This window comes from Trachypithecus francoisi, unplaced genomic scaffold (genome assembly GCF_009764315.1).
Source record: "Trachypithecus francoisi isolate TF-2019V2 unplaced genomic scaffold, Tfra_2.0 Lachesis_group10, whole genome shotgun sequence".
Lineage (NCBI taxonomy): Eukaryota > Metazoa > Chordata > Mammalia > Primates > Cercopithecidae > Trachypithecus > Trachypithecus francoisi.
In genome coordinates this window covers 32,006,707-32,024,315 of record NW_022681455.1, presented here as the reverse complement: position 1 = coordinate 32,024,315, position 17,609 = coordinate 32,006,707, and the positions used below count along the sequence as shown (strand labels likewise).

General features: G+C 52.1%; 2 protein-coding genes across 4 annotated transcripts; one reads left to right on the top strand and one right to left on the bottom strand.

Annotated features, from left to right (window-relative positions):
• Nucleotides 1-11: 11 nt before the first annotated feature.
• On the bottom strand, nt 12-10,954 carry SKIV2L (Ski2 like RNA helicase). 2 transcript variants are annotated; one of them, XM_033216683.1, is made up of 28 exons: nt 10,819-10,954; nt 10,633-10,736; nt 9,931-10,040; nt 9,713-9,830; nt 9,502-9,616; nt 9,308-9,382; nt 8,989-9,042; nt 8,695-8,885; nt 8,406-8,534; nt 8,027-8,172; nt 7,486-7,632; nt 7,273-7,357; nt 6,980-7,086; nt 6,511-6,657; nt 6,337-6,433; nt 5,953-6,165; nt 5,736-5,846; nt 4,083-4,313; nt 3,246-3,383; nt 2,950-3,087; nt 2,702-2,806; nt 2,218-2,365; nt 1,998-2,124; nt 1,227-1,437; nt 969-1,079; nt 677-895; nt 347-487; nt 12-252 (listed from the first exon to the last, which is right to left on the bottom strand). In XM_033216683.1, the coding sequence occupies exons 1-28, from the start codon at nt 10,838-10,840 to the stop codon at nt 52-54; spliced, it is 3,741 nt and encodes a 1,246-aa protein (XP_033072574.1). In that variant the 5' UTR covers nt 10,841-10,954; the 3' UTR covers nt 12-51. The 2 variants fall into 2 exon arrangements, with proteins under 2 accessions (XP_033072574.1, XP_033072575.1); XM_033216684.1 differs by lacking the exons at nt 12-252; nt 347-487; nt 677-895 and having other exon boundaries at nt 1,007-1,142; nt 10,819-10,947.
• An 8-nt stretch (nt 10,955-10,962) lies between these two features.
• Nucleotides 10,963-17,522, top strand: NELFE (negative elongation factor complex member E). Of its 2 annotated transcripts, none has more exons than XM_033216691.1 (11): nt 10,963-11,146; nt 11,584-11,666; nt 13,039-13,108; nt 13,211-13,356; nt 14,433-14,507; nt 14,630-14,667; nt 14,834-15,195; nt 15,308-15,452; nt 15,616-15,670; nt 15,919-16,021; nt 17,350-17,522. In XM_033216691.1, exons 2-11 carry the CDS (start codon nt 11,592-11,594, stop codon nt 17,445-17,447), a joined length of 1,167 nt encoding a protein of 388 aa, XP_033072582.1. In that variant the 5' UTR covers nt 10,963-11,146; nt 11,584-11,591; the 3' UTR covers nt 17,448-17,522. The 2 variants fall into 2 exon arrangements, with proteins under 2 accessions (XP_033072582.1, XP_033072584.1); XM_033216693.1 differs by having other exon boundaries at nt 11,060-11,146; nt 11,548-11,666.
• The last annotated feature ends 87 nt before the right edge of the window (nt 17,523-17,609 follow it).

Sequence of the window (17,609 nt, the reverse complement as noted above, 5' to 3'; positions counted from 1 at the left end):
AAGCACACACAGTGGTTTGCTGTTTTATCATCACATTTTTACATGGGGCATTCACTGGGTGTAGAGGCTGGCCGCAAATACGATATCCCGCCGTAGCAAGGTAGCCGCTGTCTCCATCTTGGCACCCAGCACAGGCTCTCCTACTAGGCGGGCTGCCCCCCGCAGTGAGCGACACATCTCAGCCAGGCGCTGAATGCAGCGGACCACCAGGCCCTCAGGGGTCCCTGAGAGCCCTGCCAACTCGGAGAAGGGCTATGGGGAAAGTAGGGTGAGAACTGGATGTGCTCACCCTGGGCAGGCTCACCTCAGCCAGCCATCTGTAAAATCCCAAACCTCAGGTACTCACCATGCCCCGGGCCCACTCATACACAACCTCGACTAGCCCAAAATTCAGCTCGCCCACAAATTCCTCCACCGTCTGGTTCAGGCCACAAGCCACCTGGACCTCACCAATCCGCTTGGCCACAGTCCGGACACGTTCTATTCCCTGCAGGGAGGAAGGAGAGATTAAGGCCTGCCTTCTTGCTCCAGGAGAGGGAAGGACCAGATCAAGGAGGCAGCCATTCCCATCCTCGGGGCACTTACAGGGCAGCAGGGGGTCACCTGGGGGACTACCTGAGGGTGGAGGTCAGGAATGCCACAGCCCTGGCAGGGAGAAAGGGGTGATATCCCCTACCTGCTTGAGGGTGTTTGGGAGCTGACTCCCAGCATCCCCAGGGCTCTGGCAGACCAGGCCAGAGAGCAAGGCAGCAATCTCCTCAGGCCGCAGGGTGCTTAGTGCATTGTCAAACATGAGCTCAGTGAGGAGCAACTCATGGCTGCTCATGGCACAAGCCACCCGCCCTGCCAGCTTCACGGTGCCTGCCTCGTCCACATAACCCAGGGTTCGGAGCACCTGCAAGAAAAAGAGTGGGCAATGGACACCCTGCTATCCCCTAGCCCCCTGCCCCAACCACTGCCCCGCCCACCTCTACTCGCTGGTGGTACTCAGGAAGCAGCAGCAGTGACTGATCTGACAGTAGGAAGCGCAGCCGCTCCATCTCCTTCTGTATCTGCATTCGCTCTCGCAGCTTCAGGTACTGCAGAGAGCCACCCGTCAGCCTTCTCCTTGCCCCTTAGCAGGGGTGGACTGAAGACAAGGGCTGAGATGGGGGTGGTCAGTCTACAGGGAACCACAGAGGAAAAGCCCCTACTCCCAGCTCGGGAGTTAGCACCCAGGGTCCTACCTGGGCAGGAAAACGGGGGCTGTGTACACACTGAGCCCCCCGGATCAGCTCCTCCAGCTTCCGGGCCCGGAGCCCACCCTCTACAACTGACACATCTTTGAGCTGCAGGTCATTGACAGGGTCAAGGGTGGGGGGTCCAGCTGGGTAAGCCTGAGCCAGACGCAGTAGTTCCTGGACAGCAGTGGTCACAGCTGCAAGGGGAGGATCCTTCCTGAAGAGGGAGCAGATCTTAAGATCTGGGATGGCCGGGCGCGGTGGCTCAAGCCTGTAATCCCAGCACTTTGGGAGGCCGAGACGGGCAGATCACAAGGTCAGGAGATCAAGACCACCCTGGCTAACACAGTGAAACCCCGTCTCTACTAAAAAAATACAAAAAAAAAACTAGCCAGGCGAGGTGGCGGGCGCCTGTAGTCCCAGCTACTTGGGAGGCTGAGGCAGGAGAATGGCATAAACCCAGGAGGCAGAGCTTGCAGTGAGCTGAGATCCGGCCGCTGCACTCCAGCCTGGGTGAGAGAGCGAGACTCTGTCTCAACAACAACAAAAAAAAAAGATCTGGGGTAAGATCTTCTCTCCCACAGAAGCCCCCCTCAGGCTGTGGGAGCCTTCTTACTACAACCCCCACTTCACAGTCTCCCTTAGGCTGGAGGAGCCCCCTCACTACAACCCACCACTTCATGGTCTCCCTCAGGCTGGGGAAAACTCCCAGACCACTGCCCCTCCCCGCTTCTACATGCCCCTCTGGAGGAAAAGGGCCTCCCTAGCATCTCTGACTTGAATTTTGGCTGCTGCCTCTTGCTGAAGTCCTCCAAGATCTTCTCCCCATTCACCCGGAGCACTTTGGTGGTGATGGCAGCCATATCTCCTGGCTGGAGCTTGACCACGGTGTGGTCACAAGGCCCTGTGAAAAAGGGAGAGCAGGGCAGACCTTGCCATGGACCCAGGCATCCTGCTTATACTGCTGGCAGAAAACAGGCATCTGCCACACTCTCACCTTCAGGCAGGAACAGCTTGAATCCCACGAGGTCATCTGGATAGGGCACCTCTGGAGTGGCCGGCCCCCTGTTCTGTGGGTCCTGGGACAAGGGCTTATCACACAAGACCAGGGTTGTGAATACTCTGCTGGTGGAGTTCGAGGAGACCTGGGGGTGGTCAGAGAGGCCAGGAGAGCGGGGTGTGAGGAGTAGACATCAAAGGCAGGGACCAGATACCCACCCTTGGGCATGAATCAGGAAGCAACCATGCAGAGCTCACCAGGAGAGAGGGGCGACCCAAGTCAAGCGATCAGAGCAGACTTCTTGGGGTGGTGGGAGGAAGGAGTGAGCATGATGTGGTGATGGGAAGGGAGAGGGTGAAAAGGAGGGCAACAGGAAAATGAGGACCCTGTGGTGATGCAATCTGCCCCAGCCAAGTGGGGAAAATGGAGAGACGGCTTGCTCCCTCCCACCCTCTGGAGTCCAAATTCCCATCACCCTCACCTGTAGGATCACTCCCAGTGCGTTGTGATGCTCCTGATTCTTCACAACCACCACTCTTCCTGCTGAGAGAGACTTCAACCCGTTCACAGACTCCATGATGCGTCGCTGAAGAGCAGGGACGCACACAAAGCACAGATGGGAGGAGGCATCACAGGGACAGACACTTGGACTAAGTCTAATAGCACCTAGAGTGACACAATCTCCTCCTCCCTTCTCCTATCACCTCCTCAGCACTCACACTTGCTCACCTGAATCATGTGCTGGGTCTCTGTCAGTTCCTCCCCCCAGCCGTAATATTCAGGCAGGTCGACCAGTTGGCCAGTCATGTCAGGCTCCTCCAAAGACCCCAGCCTCTTGGTCAGTTCGGCCAGGGCTTGTTCATGGGCCTTGGGTGGAAGCAGGCGGAAGCTGTGAAAGGGGAGTCTCCAGGCCCAGTCTGCCACACCCCCGACCCTCAACACACTGGCCCCCTGGATGCCTACCTATTCCCAGCCTGGCTTTGTCCAACCTCCTGCTCCACATACTGGTTACCCAGGCTCCTTACCTTGCTGTCCTTGCGGGAGGGAAACTCGGAGAAGCTCCTCTTCATCATGTCCTCCACCCTGAGGGCATCCACCCGCAGCAAGTTGAGGATCATAGTGTACGTGAGGCGGAACTGGGACTGCAGCTGGGATGGCTTCCCCTGGAATCAGGTCAGAGAAGTCAGTGAGATCAGGGTGGGACCTACTGCACCCCAGCCAGTCTTCTGGACTGGGCCTACTCCCATCAGACCTGGTCCCAGCTCTGCAACCATGGGGCCTTTGATAAACCACTTGCTCACCTCTTCTGTAACATAAGGGAGCAAACTGAAATAAATAGACTCAAAGGCTCCATCTAGCTCCGTATTCACAGGGGAGAAAACTGGAAGAGATGGGCTTCAATCTCATCCTCGGATTTGCTCACTCCTACCTCGGCTTCTCCCAGGCAAAACAAAAAAGTCAGAGGAAGCTGGGCGCTGTGGCTCACACCTATAGTCCCAGCACTTTGGGAAGCTGAGGCAGACAGATTGCTTGAGCTCAGGAGTTCAAGACCAACCTGGGCAACACAGCAAAACCTATCTCTACAAAAAATAGAAAAAAAAAAAAAAATTAGCCAGGCATGGTGCATGTGCCTGGAATCCCAGCTACTTGGGAGGCTGAGATGGGAGGATCACTTGAGCCTGGGAGGCAGAGGTTGCAGTGATCCAAGATTGTGCCACGGCACTCCAGCCTAGGTGACCCTGCCTCCAAAAAAAAAAAAAAAAAAAAGAAGAAAAAGAACTAGTCAGAAGAGAGGAAAATGGAAGACAGAATCCAGCAAGGTCCTGGAGCTGGGGCCCTGCCCAGGATGCTGGGTCACTCACCATCATCATGCGGTGCAGGTCTGCCATCTCGGGCACTCGGCCCTTGCAGAGCAGGATAACGGTGCCTGTGGGGTCCAGGCCCCTCCGCCCTGCCCGGCCTGCCATCTGCACATACTCCCCAGGGAGCAGGTCCCGGAAGGTGGAGCCATCGTGCTTGCGCATGGAGTCAAACACTACTGTACGAGCCGGCATGTTTACTCCCATGGCAAAGGTCTCTGTGGCAAACAAGACCTGGGACAGAGGAGAACAGAAAGGATCAGCAAAGGCTCTACATACACACGCCCCCAGCCCTGGCCAAGCCCACCTTACTTTGTAGGCACAAGGCACCAGCCCAGTTGTTACTTGTGGGATCTCATCGAACTCTCCAGGCAAATCTATGGGGTTGGTACTATTGTCTTCCTCATTTTACTTATGTAGCTACTTATTTCTATTTCTTTCCTTTTACCCCCATATCCCATTCCCATCCCTGACTGCAATCATTCCAATGTATCCAACCAACATTTTTATATAAATATGATCTTATAGAACATGTTTTCTTTCGTAAGCTTGTAGTTTATAATTCATATAAAAAGTGGTTATATATCTGATTTTTTGTTGCTTCTTTTTCTCCACCTAGTGTTTCGACATCTGTCCATGTTCCTGTGGTCACTGCTTCCAACTGCTGCAGAACACTCTACGAGTGCATCCCCCACACTAACTTTCCCTCTCTCCCAGTGAAGGGCACCCTGGTACTACCAACACCCTGCCACCACAAACAAAGGAAGGGTGTAAATGTTCTCTCTCAGACCACGGTGAGAATTTCTTGGTGATATATACCCAGGAATGAAATATAGGCTCAGAGTATGATATACCTTTTGTTTATTTGTTTGTTTTTGTTTTAAGATGGAGTCTCACTCTGTCGCCAGGCTGGAGTGCAACGGCGTGATCTCGGCTCACTGCAACCTCCATCTCCTGGGTTCAAGCAATTATCCTGCCTCAGCCTCCCGAGTAGCTGGGACTACAGGCACACGCCACCGTGCCCAGCTAATTTTTGTATTTTTAGTAGAGACAGGGTTTCACCATGTTGGCCAGGATGGTCTCAATCTCTTGACCTCGTGATCCACCCACCTCAGCCTCCCAAAGTGCTAGGATTACAGGTGTGAGCCACCATGCCTGGCCAATATAGTTATTTTGTCTAAATATTGCCAGAGTGCATTCCAAACTGGCTAGATATCCTGTACAAGGATTCCCAGAACCCTGCAACTTCCTACAACTCTGGCAACACTGGGCATTAACTAGTTCCCTAAATTTTACCAGTCTAATAGCTATAAAGTCGTATCTTGTGAGTACTTCAATTTGTATATTTCTGATTACTAATAACTTTTCAAATGCTTGCTATCTTCCTGGGTTTCTTTTCTGAGACCTACGTGTTCATATCTGATGCATCCCCATTTTAAGATGAGAAACCTGAAATTCAGGAAGGTGAAGTAATTTGTCCAGGATGATACTATGAATACATGGTGGACCTGGGATTCAAACCCAGGTAGTTTGGATCCAGAGCCCAGGTTCTTAACCACAGCACTGGCCTGCCTAAACCTCTGCCCCTCTGCCCTCTGGGCAGCCCCTAAGCAGGTAACAAGCACCAAGGAGTCCCTTTCCCACCACCACATGCACCTTGACCAGGCCACGGCTGAAGAGCATCTCCACGATCTCCTTGAGGATGGGCAGGATGCCGCTATGGTGCACACCCAGGCCACGATTCAGGAGCTCTGACATGTGCAGGACCTTTGGTGGGAGGAGGCCCATGGTCAGGGATGGAGTCTCAGAACACCCTATCCCTACCAGTCTGCTAAATGTGTACATGCATACACACATACACACACAGATGCACCTGGGGCAGCTGGCGATCAGAGCCACGGAGGCGAGCAAGGCAGCGCTGCAGGAAGAGGTGGATCTCACTCTTCTCTGAACTGGTGGTGAGGTCAAGGGAGGTGAGGCCTGAGGCCTGCTCATCACAGCGGCCCCGGGAGAAGGTGAACACCACCACAGGCAACTGGGCCCGTGTGCGGAGGGAGGCCAGGAGGGACAGGTACACTCCGCGGTCCTGGAGAAGGAAGGAGAAGGGGCAGAGGTTGAGTTCCTGAACCAGTGAGAGGTGAGCTAGTGTTAACTGGGGCAGTGCTCAAAGCTCAAGTCAAAACCCTTGGGGAACAACGAAAAAAAAGATGGGAGGAAAAATGGGTGCTGGCAGGTACAAAACCCTCCCAGTTCTCACCTGTGCAGGGCCCCCCTGATGTGTGGGCTGCTTGGCCCCAAAGGTCTGGGCATGTTTGCTCATTCTCTCCTTCTTGGCCTCCACAGCTGCATAGTACCTGGGGCACAGGGAGGGGTAGCCGTCATGTCCAGCTAGGGGCCCAGCCCTAACTCTTTCCCCCATCTCGGGGCTCACCCTTTTGTATGGAAGGCTCCTCGGGAGTCCAGCAACAAAAAGAGCTCCCCCTGGGTCTTGGAGCTGTTCCCTGTGAAAAGATAGTGCTCCAGGGGCACGGGGCGGGTTACAGTGCTAATCACATAGATCTGACGACGCTTCAGTCGCCTGAAGGAAGGAGAGGGTAGCAAGCAAGGGATGGGAGTGTGGGAAGGAACCCACATCCCCACCCCCTTCTCTACCCCTCCAACTTTACCCAGTCTTTCCTGAGACCCAAAATGGAAGGCTATCCCCCAACATCCCCTTCCATTTCAACATGCAAAGTAATCTAGACCCAAAGGGGATCCCACAGCCACCAGGTGGGACATGTTCCCCAGCATCACCCCTAAGGCCTCACCACTCTCCTTGCTGTGGTAGACTTAGTCCTCCCACCCCAATCAAGGAGTACTGTAGCCCCCTTCAACCAGGCAACCCAGGGCACATGTCTCACCCAATCCAGTCAGCAAACTCAAGGGCGTTGGGGACGGTGGCACTCAGAAGGATGATAGAAACGTGGTCAGGGAGCATGATGAGCACCTCCTCCCACACGACCCCACGCTGGGCACAGAGAGGGAAGAGAGATCACAGGAGGGCAGGGGCTGCCCTTCTGCCCCTAAACAGGCAAGGGATTCCATATGGGGGTAAAGAAAGCAGGAAGGTGCCCTGAGTGTGTAGAATAAGGGAGGCGCTCAACTGGTCCCAAAGGAAAGGACTGCCGGCATCTGGGGAGCCCAAGGCCCTTACCTCGGCATCGTTGATATAGTGAACCTCATCAAAGATGACCCACTCCAGGTCCCGAATAACATCTGAGCCACTGTACAGCATGGAGCTGGGGAGAAGAGGCCAAGGATTAACTCCCCAGTGGCTCGTCTCCATCCCCTCTTCAGACAGCACACTCTCCACAACAGCCACACCTTCCCAGCCAAAACTCCCCTGTATTGAGTGTCTATCTCTCACCGAAGGATCTCTGTGGTCATGATGAGGCAGGAGGCCTCCGGGTGCAGTTGCACATCCCCAGTGAGCAACCCCACATCCCCAAACGTGTTTCGGAAGTCCCGGAACTTCTGGTTGCTCAGGGCCTTGATGGGCGAAGTGTAGATGGTGCTGGGGAAAGAACATGAAGTTAGCCAGTCCCTAGCCAGTCCCTCTGCAGACTCATGGCCCACGCCTCCTCTCCCACATGGAGCTCTCACAGAAGCATGCCCCAGAAGCTTAGTTGCTCCTCTTCTTAACCCAAACTGCCCTTACATTCTCTTTCATGATATACCCCAGAACAGTTCTGTCCCCAACCCCTTCCTAAACGAACCCAGGTCATTCTTCTAACCTTTCTCCCCACCATGCCTTTTCATTTCTCTCTAGGCTCTTGTCTCAGTCTCACCCCTGAACCTCTCACTTAAAGGATGAGTTAGAGAGGTGGGGGAAGAGATGGGATCTTCAAAGGCTGCAGGAGAAAATGGGGCTGGCTGGTGAAGGGGGAGGTTGGCGAAGGAACTCGTACCGTGTCATGTGTTTCTGGGCCAGGGCAATGGCATATTCAGCCACAACTGTTTTTCCTGCAGATGTGTGAGCTGCAACAAAGACAGAGTCATGCCGCTCCAAGTGCAGGATGGCCTGTTTCTGAAACACATCTGGCTCAAATGCCCACTATGGGAGAGAGAAATAGACAGGAGCTGAAGAAAGGAGCAGAGCCTTCCTGCCTCCTGCTCATGGAGCACACAGGGCAGGGGGATGAAGGCCAGAGCCAGCCGAGGCTAGGACTAAGGACCAAGACTGGCCTGGGATGGATCTGACCTCTGGCGGATAGAGGAGACAAGGGGTCAGCTGGGAGTGTGACCCAGCAAGAGGTAGAGGAGCATGTGAAGATGGGGCCAAAGTACCTGGAAGGCTGGCTGGGGAATGAGGCGATAGAAATCACCAACAGGGGAGGTGGCATCCACAGGTATGGCCCACTGCTCCTGAGGTGGAAGCTCTGGGGCTTCTGGGGCGGATACAGCTGTGGACGCTTCCTGGAAGAGTCAGGGGTAGGGGTGATAAAGATACAACCAGAGGGCTCTCGATTACCACTCCTCCCAAAAGATGTCCCTTTCTTCCCCTCAGACCCATCCTAGCCAGCCCACATCCTGGTGGCAAGGCTCTTTCTTGCCTCCACTATGCAGAACCACCAACCTTCAACACTAGGTCCTCCAAACTGCTTGCTCGGGCCAGGGGAGTACTGCAGGGAGAGGCTGAAACAGCGTCCCTTCTGGAACCTCCTGGCTGTCCCACTGCCTCATTCTCATCCTCGTCACCCCCACCCAAATCCAGAGGCTCCAACAGATAGCTAAGGCTTAGCAGTCCAGGCACTGGAGTTGGACGATCTGAGGAGCAAGGCAACAAGGTCAACCTCGTCATGCTGACATCTCTGTTCCTTAGGAGAAGGACATGATTTCTCCTACACCCCACTCAAAAACCAAAACGAACCTTTTGGTGCAAAGTCCATGCCTTTCTTGAAACCAGGTGGAATAGTAAGAAGATCTGTGGGACAGGGACATGGAATCAGGGTCACTGCACACTGGTGAACAAATTGTGTACATTATATAAACCTAAAAGATACCATTTACAGGACAGATGCTGTAGATGGGGATGTTTGCTATGACACTTTCCCAACAAATGACAGTAAAGGTTGTTATGGACAGGATATCTTTTTCTAATTTTCTCAGAGGTATGGGAGGGCTAGCAGTAGCCCAGTGATAGCCTGGGCTCTTCCTCCTCAGGGCTCAGACTCAGAGCCCTACCTTACCTTTCTCAAAGTCTATCTCCTCCTCAGCCTCCTCCCATGTGTTCAGATCTGTTATGGTGGGTTCATCCATCCCCCCTGAGAAGAGACAGGACAGACAGGAATTCATGCGATGAGGATAATACGAGATAGGTGGGGAACCCTTCCCTGGAGATTAAGGACACCCTCTTCTACCATCCCATCTCCACAAGAGTCACCTGGCCAGAAGGGATACTGAGTTGGATTTCCCCATAAGGACTGGGAGGCTGGCCCTGGAGGCCGGCGAAGAGACAAGGAGGTTGTGGCCGAGAGATTTGTGTTCTCCAGCAAGACCTAAAGCAAGAGATCAGAGCCCCAATGAGCCTGAGCTTGTCTCCAACCACCTCCCCTTCTCCCCAACTCTGTTTCTTCTGACCCCTGACCTCCTACCTCTTTGTAACCCAGTATCTGGCCTGTGGTTGGGTGTCTTTGGGCCTGTAGGTCAGATGGGACTGGGGCTCCCAGCACAGCCAAAAGAGACCAGGGATCTGTCTTCCTCTGCCATTTTCTGGAGAGAAAAAAAGTAACTTTTGGGTCTTTTTTCTTCCTCTGCCCCAGCTTCCTTCAGGAACCCATCACCCTAGTCTAAGCCCCTCCAGACTCCTCACCGGGCTGAGTGCTCCACACCATGCAGAGGCAGCCAGGCTGGGGATGACAGAAACAACTGTTCTGCTTCTTGCTGCAGATCTGGGGCACAGGGAGGGAGGCCATGGGGAAGCTGAAACAAGGGCAAGATGAGAGGCATTAGGTAAGGAAAGAGGGTAAAATGCAGACAAAAGAGGTGATGGGATTTGTGTTCAGATCAGAAATGGTAGATGTGTCAAACAGACTAGGACAATCAGGCTTGGCCAAAAACTACCCGCTACTGAATTACCTGGGGCAGATTTTGGATTTCAGAAACATGGAGGCTGGACCTAGGAATCCGCATTTTTAAAAAGCTCCCCTGCTAGTCATGAAGCACATGAAATTTGAGACTCACTGATTTTAGAAAAAGGGATTCCAGACCTAAGGATGAAGAGTTGGAGGCTCAAAGCCTAGCATCTCAGTCACCAAGTGCCCTGGTGCTTGGAGACAGAAGGGAGCTCCATGGAGAAAGAGCAGTTCTTAAAGCAAAAACATCCCCAGGACTCTCTGCTGTCTTCACATGGACTGCAAGTACACTGGGCTGGAATCTGTCCAACACCCGTTCAGGCTGGGATGGACAGGAGTACAGGCACAGATGAACAAGGTTAAGCTAGAACCTACTGTGAGGAGGGTGAAGGAGGTTTAGACTCAATGAGGGTCAAAGGTTAGGGTCAAAAGTCACTCACGCTGCTCTCTGGAGCTCCAGGCAAGTTCAGCAGCTCCCAGCGACCCGTGCATCCGAGCTCCACGGCCCGAAGGGGTAGGTCCAGGGGATCTGGAGGAGGTAGCACTACGGGGAAAAGTCAAAAGTCAAGGGTCAAAGGTCATTCCATGTCTGCTACTCCGTTCCATTTCACTCCCCTCCCCCTCACCGAGTAGCTCTGTCTCCATCATTCTAGAGCTAAAGCCACAGCTGCTGCCGAGCAGCCCGGAAATGCTGCAAGTAGTCCCTGCGAGGTAAGCCCCGCCCCGCAACGGGCGGAAGTAGAGACAACTTCCGGCACGGCCCCGCCGAGAGCGTGAACTATCACTGCGGAGGGGCAGACCTGGACCGGTGGAAGGCCGGGCGGAAGTGCGTGCCTGGGGCAGCCTTGGTTACCGCGTTTTCCGCCCTTCGTACGTCATCGTTGTGAGCCCGCTATCAGCGGCCAGCGCGGGCGCGGCCGGAGACCGTGGGGACCGCGGTTGCCGCCCCCTCAGGTAAGGCCCTCTACTCCTCACTTTTCGGCCCCTTTTTTCATAGCCCTTTCTCTCTTCTTCCTCTTTGAGTTGCTCTGAGGGCGCTACGCTGGCTCCACCGCCTTCTCTGCCGTTCGAACCCCGCGGCTGTCCTTACCCCAGCGAGGGTAGGGGGGTCGGGTGCCATCGTCTTGCCGACGGAGTGGGTGTTTGTCCCTCCCTGAGCCACATGGTTCCTCGAGGTGCTGGTGTCTGTGATCCCTGGAGACAGGAGGGAATGCTGGATGATCCCGACCAGCGGGAGCTTGGACAGCATCCTGGTTTAAGCGAGGAGTAGGGAAAGCCAAAGGCAAGAGTAGGCAGACCTGAAGGGGTGGAGTTGGGTACAGTGTGGACGGCGTGTGAACCCCGGGTGGTAACAGGGGAGAAAGATGTCTTGGGCCCTGCCCCTGAACCAGGAGCCACCATGTTGGTGATACCCCCCGGACTGAGCGAGGAAGAGGAGGCTCTGCAGAAGAAATTCAACAAACTCAAGAAAAAGGTGAGGGACTGTGGGTGGGCATGGCCTAACCTTTCACAGACTCTGCACTCTGAGAAGATCTGGGGTGAGTGTGAGCGAATGGGGAGGTTTTTCTGGCCCATATCTAGAGACATATCACCCACCTCACAGCGTAGCTTCGAGAGGTGGGCTTTCCCAAGCCCTGGTGTGCACCTTCTGTCTTTTCTATGCAATTGGCCATGGGATTGTCTTCCTTTCCAATGGCTTTTAGTACCACCTGGGAGCTGATGATCCCCAAGTTTGTTTTTCCAGTTCTATCCAATGTCATACTGAAAAACTTCAGATATCCAAAGTTGAAGCTATCATCTTTCTATTCTTGATCTCCCAAATAAGATTGACTACACCGATTCTGCCACGTGTTTGGACTCAAAATCTCATCTCTGACTTCTCCGCTATTTGCATAGTCAAGCATTTGCCAAGTCTTCTTGTTTCTTCTTTTGAAGCAATTTTTCCTGTTTATCCTTCATTGTGTATTCCCCCGAGCAGGGCTTTATTGACATTCACATGGGCCATTGTAATAGTCTCTCAACAAATTTCTCAGTCTTTTTTTTTTTAACAGACTTCTTCACTCTTGGTCAAACGATCCATTGAAAACACAAAATTCTGCTCCCTCTGTTTCTCAAAAACCATAAATGGCTTCACATTGTCTATATAACAAAGCCCCAAAACCTTAGTTTGGCAGCCTTGTCTAGTAAAGTAGAACTATTCACTACTCCCAAAACATGCATTCCCAAAGCGTTCTTACCTCTGCATGTTTGCCATCCTGTCTTCTTTTCTAAAATACCCTTCTCTCTGTGTCGTGCAGACATATGGGGGAGGGCCTAGTTTAGTAGCCATTAAACATCAGAAAATCTTACTAGCTTTCAGCTATGAATAATTTGCACCTCTTATCGTATTGTTAACTCACTCAATTTATTTTTATTTCTCAGACTATAAGCTTCTTGAGGGTAGGAACAATGCGTTAGCCTCCTGGATATCCCTGTTACAAAGTCATGTCTGGACCTCTTTCAATATGCAGGAAATAGATGGATGAAGCCTCCAGGAAATGCACATAGACTTATACTTACTTGCAGCTTATATCCTAAGATTCTAGTCCATGATCAAATTCTTTGTCTTCAACCTCAAAAATGTAACACTCTGGAAAACCTCTGGGTTCCATGGTTTGGTTAGATTAGGAATTTCCAGCATCATACATGATCTAGGGGACCAGAAGCAAGAGGCAGAGCACATCAATGCACCATTCTGAGGGCATCAAGAAAGATGGTCCCTGGAGTGATGTGCCCAGGGGCCTTGGGAGAGGAACTGGCTAGGGGCTGGCCCTCACTGACCTCTCTTCTCTCACCCTTGTTCCCAGAAAAAGGCATTGCTGGCTCTGAAGAAGCAAAGTAGCAGCAGTACAACCAGCCAAGGCGGTGTCAAACGCTGTGAGTGACAGGGGAAATGGGGATGGACTGGAAGTGGGCAACATGGGGCTGACTTTCATCATGGCCTGGTCAACATAATGCCTCTTCCCCTTATCACTCCAGCACTATCAGAGCAGCCTGTCGTGGACACAGCCACAGCAACAGAGCAGGCAAAGCAGCTGGTGAAGTCAGGAGCCATCAGTGCCATCAAGGCTGAGACCAAGAACTCAGGCTTCAAGCGTTCTCGGACCCTTGAGGGGAAGTTAAAGGTGAGCACAAACAGAAGGATTGTTTAGAGGGCATCCCTCCAAGTTGGGTTTGGGGAAAAATATGCATACTCAAGCACTGGCAAATTGCTGTACCATTCTGAGTTTCACCTCTCAAATATAAAATGAAAAAACTAGATGACTCCTGAATTCTCTATTTTACAAATTCTGTAGTTCTGATCCACCTTGGATTGGAGCTCTTGGAATATGTCGCTCTAAGGGATGGAAAGGGCAGAAACTGTTATCAGATTCAAGAGAGGTTCAAATAAACTGAATACATAACATATCAAGTCACTTATAAAAAGTATCAGCTGGGCGTGGTGGCTCATGCCTATAATCCCAGCACTTTGCGAGGCCAAGGTGGGCAGATCACTTGAGGTTAGGAGTTTGAGACCAACCTGGCCAACATGGTGAAACCCGTCTCTACTAAACATACAAAAATTCGCAGGGCATGGTGATACACGCCGATAGTCCCAGTTACTGAGGAGTCTGAGGTCAGAGAATCGCTTGAACCCAGGAGGCACAGGTTGCAGTGAGTGGAGATCACACAACTGCACTCCAGCCTGGGCGACAGAGCAAGACTCTGTCTCAAAACAAAACAAAAAAGCCGCAATGGCAGGTGTGGCAGTGGCTCATTCCTATAATTTCAGCACTTTAGGAGGCCGAGGTAGGAGGATTGCTTGAGCCCAGGAATTTGAGACCAGCCCTGGCAACATAGTGAAACCCTATCTCTACAAAAAAAAAAAAAAATACAGAAATTAGCCAAGCATGGTAAAGCGCATCTCTAGTCTCAGCTACTAGGGAGGCTAAGGTGGAAGGATTGCTTGAGCCTGGGAGGTCAAGGCTGCAGCAAGCTATGATTGCACTATTGCACTCCAACCTGGACAACAGAGCAAGACCCTGTCTCAAAAAATAAAAACAAATAAATAAAACCACATAGTCAAATAAGAAATGTAAATAGTATTAAAAGGAAAGGAGATCAGAGGAAATCTAGAAGAGGGTGAGGGAAGAGGAACACCTCTGTTCCATGGTTGGGCAACCTCCTGCTCCACACTGAGGTAGGTCTCTCACCTCTCCAGGACCCCGAGAAGGGACCAGTCCCCACTTTCCAGCCGTTCCAGAGGAGCATATCTGTTGATGATGACCTGCAAGAGGTAAAGGCTCCTAATTTCTGTCCCTGAGGGATTGGGAATGGAGGAACATGAGAAACTAACTTATTTTGGACCACATGTTAGCAACTAGGAATCATCTTAACTGTTCTTGGTCTCTTTTACAGTCATCTAGACGTCCCCAGAGGAAATCTCTGTATGAGAGGTTAGAGAGTAGAGATAAGACTGGGCCCACTTGGCGGGGTTGATTGCCTGAGTCCTTGGGAGGTTTGGGCTGTAGGAGCTGTGCTATTGAGGGAATATTGAGTCTCCACAGGGTCTGAGGGGAGAAGGTCAAACCCCTCTTTGATCTTCAGTCTGCTTCTCCCCAGCTTTGTGTCTTCTAGTGATCGACTTCGAGAACTAGGGCCAGATGGAGAAGAGGCAGAGGGCCCAGGGGCTGGTGATGGTCCCCCTCGAAGCTTTGACTGGGGCTATGAAGAACGCAGTGGTGCCCACTCCTCAGCCTCCCCTCCCCGGAGCCGCAGCCGGGACCGCAGCCATGAGAGGAACCGGGACAGAGACCGAGATCGGGAGCGGGATCGGGAGCGGGATCGAGACCGGGATCGAGAGAGAGACCGAGAGCGGGACAGGGATCGGGATCGGGATCGAGATCGAGACCGGGAACGGGACAGGGATCGGGAGCGGGAGCGGGATCGAGACCGAGACCGAGACCGAGAGGGTCCTTTCCGCAGTGAGTGATCTTGGCTGAAGGTCAAGGTGACCTTAACTGAGGTTTATGTGGGTCCTACTAAGTGAAGTGTGGGATGGACTATGTCTTGTGACTGTGATTCCTGCTCCCAAAGGGTCGGACTCCTTCCCTGAACGGCGAGCCCCTAGGAAAGGGAATACTCTCTATGTATACGGAGAAGACATGACGCCTACCCTTCTCCGTGGGGCCTTCTCTCCTTTTGGAAACATCATTGACCTCTCCATGGACCCACCCAGAAAGTAAGGATGACAACAGGGCATGATGAGAAGTCCTGGGCGAATCCTGGGGTGCGAGACTTGAGGGAGAAAGCTGCCTTCCCAGCAGCCACCTGTGATCACTGGGTTTCGTTGGGTCCAGAAGAGCCCCTTGGCTCTCCACTGACCCTGTTTTTTCTTATCCCAGCTGTGCCTTCGTCACCTATGAAAAGATGGAGTCGGCAGATCAGGCCGTTGCTGAGGTTGGAACTTCGCAAATCTGTTCTTCCCATCGCTTCTGCTGTTCTCATGTGTTCTCATCAAAATACTAGATGCCAGGAAGACGTTGGTTCCTCTTGATAAAGAAAGTCTCTCCCTATTCACACAGAAAAACTTACATTCTCAGATTTTTTATTCAGTCTACTCCTAGGATAGCAACTCCTGGAATAGCTTCTTTGGTTTATCTGTAATGTTTTCCTCCCCATCCTCTGCCTCCCCTCTTCTGCTTTAGCTCAACGGGACCCAGGTGGAGTCTGTACAGCTCAAAGTCAACATAGCCCGGAAACAGCCCATGCTGGATGCCGCTACTGGCAAGTCTGTCTGGGGCTCCCTCGGTAAGAATGGGATTTTCTTTCCCATCCTCTCCCCTACAGCACACTCCTTTTGGTTCCCCCACACATCCTTGGGTTTCCTAGAGATTATCGAGGTCAGAGTGTGTGCAGAAGCTGTGGGAATGGGAAGGAAAATTTCAGATCCTCTGTTACTTAGAGGTAAAGAAAGGAGAGAAAAGGATTGAGAACAGCTTCCAAAGCAGCAACTGGAACAGGGAAGAAAATGGGAGCTGGAGTGAGATTGGTGAGAAAGATGAGTGTCTCATGGGGCTTGTTCATTTTGAGATGGAGTAGAGTGAATTTCGTAAGTATTCGAAATCAGGGGTCTGGAACTCAGGTGTGAGGTAAGGAATGAAAACATAAATTAAGTCATCTGCATCACAGGGTGGCTGCCAAACAGTAGGATCATCAGGGATACTGATTTCGGAGGAAAAAAAAAGACCCAGGACTAGACTTGAGGAATACTCAGGGACTATGTTAGGAAACAGGACTGTCCACCTCACGCCCCACATGTCTCCAGCTCTTCTGACATGTTAGGCTAACATTGAGCCTAACGTTAGCAAAGGAGACAGGAGGAGGGGTCAGAGGGCTGGGAGCAGGACCAGAGGGGCCTGGGCCACTGAAGCGAAAGGACACATGCTTTGAGAAAGAGGGAGTAGCCAGCAGTGTCAAGGTACAGAGATCACAGGATGGGAAGTGGGTGGGAGAGATTCTCTCTAGCTCAAGGGTGGTGGGGATGGAATCTTTGGATGGGGTGAAGAGAGTAACATGTCTGGTGGAGGGAGGAAAAGAGGAAGGGGAAGAAATAGCTAGAGGCTTGAGAGACAATGGTGAGGGCCAAAGCTACACGCTGGATGAGTTCTGGTGGAGCTAGTAGCATTCCTTAGTATGAGTAACCCATTTACCTGAAAGTAGATTTTCCTGGGAAAGGAGTGAGCAGAAAGAAGGACTCAGAGCAACAGTGGCCTTTCAGGCAAAACAAAGGAACTAGAGTTGACTAGCATGTCAATAAAGGGCTACAGAGGTTTTCTAGTTTTTAGCTTCTGACATACTGACTATAAGTGGGTTAATGTCATTTATATGTCTCAACAATGACATTTGGGATTTTTCTAAGAACAAAACATTCATCAAAATGTCCACTTACACACTCTCCTTGGCCATGGGTTGGCACAAAGGAGCTAAGGAAAACAGGCCATCCTGGCCACCAGAGGGCAGCATGGAAACTGGGTTTCCAGGGGCCAGCAGCCAGGACTGAGGTGGTCAGGAGTCAGCCTCAGGGTCTGATGTATGATCTCCTTTAGACCTTAACTGTTCCTCTCCTCCCTCCCTAGCTGTCCAGAACAGCCCTAAGGGTTGCCACCGGGACAAGAGGACCCAGATTGTCTACAGTGATGACGTCTACAAGGAAAACCTTGTGGATGGCTTCTAGGGAACAGAGCTGGATTCCTTGTGCCTCATATGCCCCAATGCTGGTCTCAGTAAAACACTGAGGTGGAAGCTTACACATCTCCCTCAGCCTCTGGTTTTTCAGCACTTGGGATTGGGGTTAAGCCTTTAAAAACAGGTGTCAGGTTTGATCTCAGTGTAACAA